Raw genomic sequence first — 2,878 nt, forward strand, 5'->3', positions numbered from 1 at the left:
GTGCCTTTGGGTCTTACCGACACAACAACCTACATCAAACTGTGACCTAGTTAAGTCCCTGCGGTACTACGGCACACATAAAATCTCTCTAAAGGTTTTGGGAAAAACAACGCCTCGCATTCAGAGCGATACGGCAAGACTGACGTTGGTATGGAGCTCAACTTTCTTTGCACTCAGTAAAACATGTGGCATGACATTTACAGAAAAAGTAACATTCTTTGGTTGTTATAACAATCACAACATAGACATATAAGCCTGGAACTCCCAACCCACAAAGCCTTTTGGAGAAGAGCTGGAATGTATTGAAGAATCCCAAACACATCTAGTTGGCTTCCATCAAACCACGTAGGATTCTTTCCCAACGCACCCAATGCAACGTGGGTGCAGTTTGATTGCTACAAGTCTGAACTCCCTCAATGCACATTAAAAACTGCACTCAGTCCAGCGTCAGAGGTGTCTAAGCCACTTGCATCAAGAGACCTTTAGCAGTACGAACACCAGTCCATGTCAAACCTGAACGTAGGGCCTCCTACTGATCTGAGGTGACCCCAGTCAGCTACTGACACCTTCAGTCCCACTCATAATGTTGACTATCTAAAATAATTAATCACTCAACAGATTTCAATGAAACTGTCAGAAATGTATCATTGGATGTACAGTATGTCTACAAAGTGTTAATGTTTGATATCAACCCAGCTCAAGATGGCTGCCACAGCGGAACAATCTTAGTCAACTAAAAAGGCTGTAAACAGTCAGTTTCACAGTTATCAAGCTAAAATTAGGTGTTCTGGTTGCCATGACTGACCTACATCTTATATTCTGAGCACGAACAGATGAGGTCAGATATATGTTTAGAACTTTGCCACTAAACTACTGAAATTAATAAATATATCTTGAACCAATAGAACTACAAGTGATGAATCTAAAAAAGTTGAGTCAGGTCCTCGGGACAGATTCTTCTTTTTGGGACATTTCATCTTTTATCCAAAAGACTTCTTCAGTCTGAGGAGCTGCATCAAACTTAGCACCTTCTCATAGTGGCTCAACCGGTCTGCTGGTGACATCCAGAACTAGCTGTTCACATGATAACGGAGGACCATCAACCTAACGATTGATCGTTAGTGCCCTGATCTTTGCTTGCTATTCACAGAGGGCTGAGTGATGCTGGCAATAACAGCATTGTAAGAGGGGGGCAGTTGAACATGGAGGCCTATTATCTAGAATTGTATATTATTCATCTTTAATAGAGGAGATGAAGAACAAGCCTAGATTTATTTAGTACAGTAGCTGGACTAATACAGTCCTCACCTCTGTAGAGCCTACATCTGTAAGTGATGATGATGATGACACACATGACATACATACAAATAAAATTCATGCCTTTCAATTAGAGAGAAAATTTGAACCATCCTTCCTACTATCACCTCTGGTTCTGCACCTGATGAGACAACTTTAAAAATGTCACTAGAACCTGATTTATGTTTGGGCTGTCTTTGTCCTGTTCTGCTCTCTGAATTGTCAAAAATAATAGCTTCATCCAAATCATCCACAAGAAAATCAACAATTGTGGCTTATCTGAATCTGATTCCCCATTTGGCCTTGGATACAAACCAATTATCAAATTTCTCTTGGGACACGGGTAACTAGGGACAAAAGCTCAGTCTATCGCAACCACCGCTCCCTCTGAGAACTTCTGTGCAGGCTTATCAGAGCTGCCGGCTGAACAACAACAGAACTGTGGCCTATCTGAAAGTGCATGGACAAGTCTCAACGTCTTGGCGTCAGATGAATATGTAATCATGTTTTTAAATGTGCTGCTGGTAGAGTTTTTTGATGTCTCAAATCGTGTCCTGATAGGACAAGATGTGAAGAGATCTTTTTTGTAATACCACTATCTATCCTTATGGTTCTTACCCTTTTTTATCTAAAAATATTCTGATAAAGAATAAGGGGCTGCGCTTTTTAGCAGCAGCAACGTGCACTCCGCCCATCTTTCAGACGACTGCACGAACATAATCTCACTGTATTTCGGTATGATGATAATAAAGCTCATTCTGATTCACATGTCTGCTAGATCCCATCCCAACCAGGCTATTTAAAGACGTACTTCCCCTAATTAATTAAATTAAATCATGAAGTCTAAAAAACAACCAAAAAGAATAGTGTTTGTGAAACAGCAGCAGATTTCTGGGAAACATTCGAGTGGTCTCAAACTCGCAGAGTTTTATTAGATGTGAGGTTCATGCAGCTCAGTGTGTGAAGAAGACATGCAGTAAAAGAGAGGAGGAAGGTGAGTTACAGGGAACCTTCAACACTGTTCATGATGCATTACATCATCACTCTGCCGTTTCTGTTAGAGAGCCGAAGCAGCAGATGAGTTGCTTTAACAAATCATTGTTTCAAGCCAAAACAGTGAAGAGATAAAACCATTCCTCTGCGTTTGTGTTTAAATAAAATAAAAACTGCTGCATCATTTCCAGTGAGGTTACAAACAACAACAGATGATGTCTCTCACGTTTTGTTCTTTCTTTTCTGATACTTTGTCACCATGTCTTGCAAACTGGATGTGAGGAGGATGAAAGTACAAACAGGAGAAGAGAAAAATAAAGAAACAGAACAAAACGTGAAACAAGTCAAATACATAAATACTGAAAACTGATGGAAACACTGAACAGATCAGGGGAGATGCTGTGATAGCCCAGATTTATGCCTGCTTTTGGCACACCAGTTCCACAAAATATGTCATGTTATGAAGGACACGGAGCATCGACCTGACTGACAGAAGGACATGGAGCATCGACCTGACTGACAGAAGGACACGGAGAGTTGACCTGACTGAAGGACACGGAGCGTCGACCTGACTGACTGAAGGACACGG

At 41.1% G+C, this 2,878-nt stretch overlaps 1 protein-coding gene across 2 annotated transcripts in view; it reads right to left on the reverse strand.

Moving 5' to 3' along the window:
* LOC119411459 (serine/arginine repetitive matrix protein 2) overlaps positions 1-2,566 on the reverse strand; it is a gene marked incomplete at its 3' end in the record, with an annotated part of 6,597 nt that extends 4,031 nt beyond the window's left edge. The window contains 1 exon segment of one of the 2 annotated variants that reach the window (XM_037678411.1): positions 2,516-2,566. In XM_037678411.1, the coding sequence (XP_037534339.1) occupies positions 2,516-2,550 (35 nt within the window). In that variant the 5' untranslated portion in view covers positions 2,551-2,566. 2 annotated transcript variants of the gene reach the window in all.
* Between the last annotated feature and the right edge of the window lie 312 nt (positions 2,567-2,878).

The sequence above is a fragment of the Nematolebias whitei genome, chromosome 6 (assembly GCF_014905685.2).
Source record: "Nematolebias whitei isolate Nwh7 chromosome 6, NemWhi1, whole genome shotgun sequence".
NCBI classification, from domain to species: Eukaryota; Metazoa; Chordata; class Actinopteri; order Cyprinodontiformes; family Rivulidae; genus Nematolebias; species Nematolebias whitei.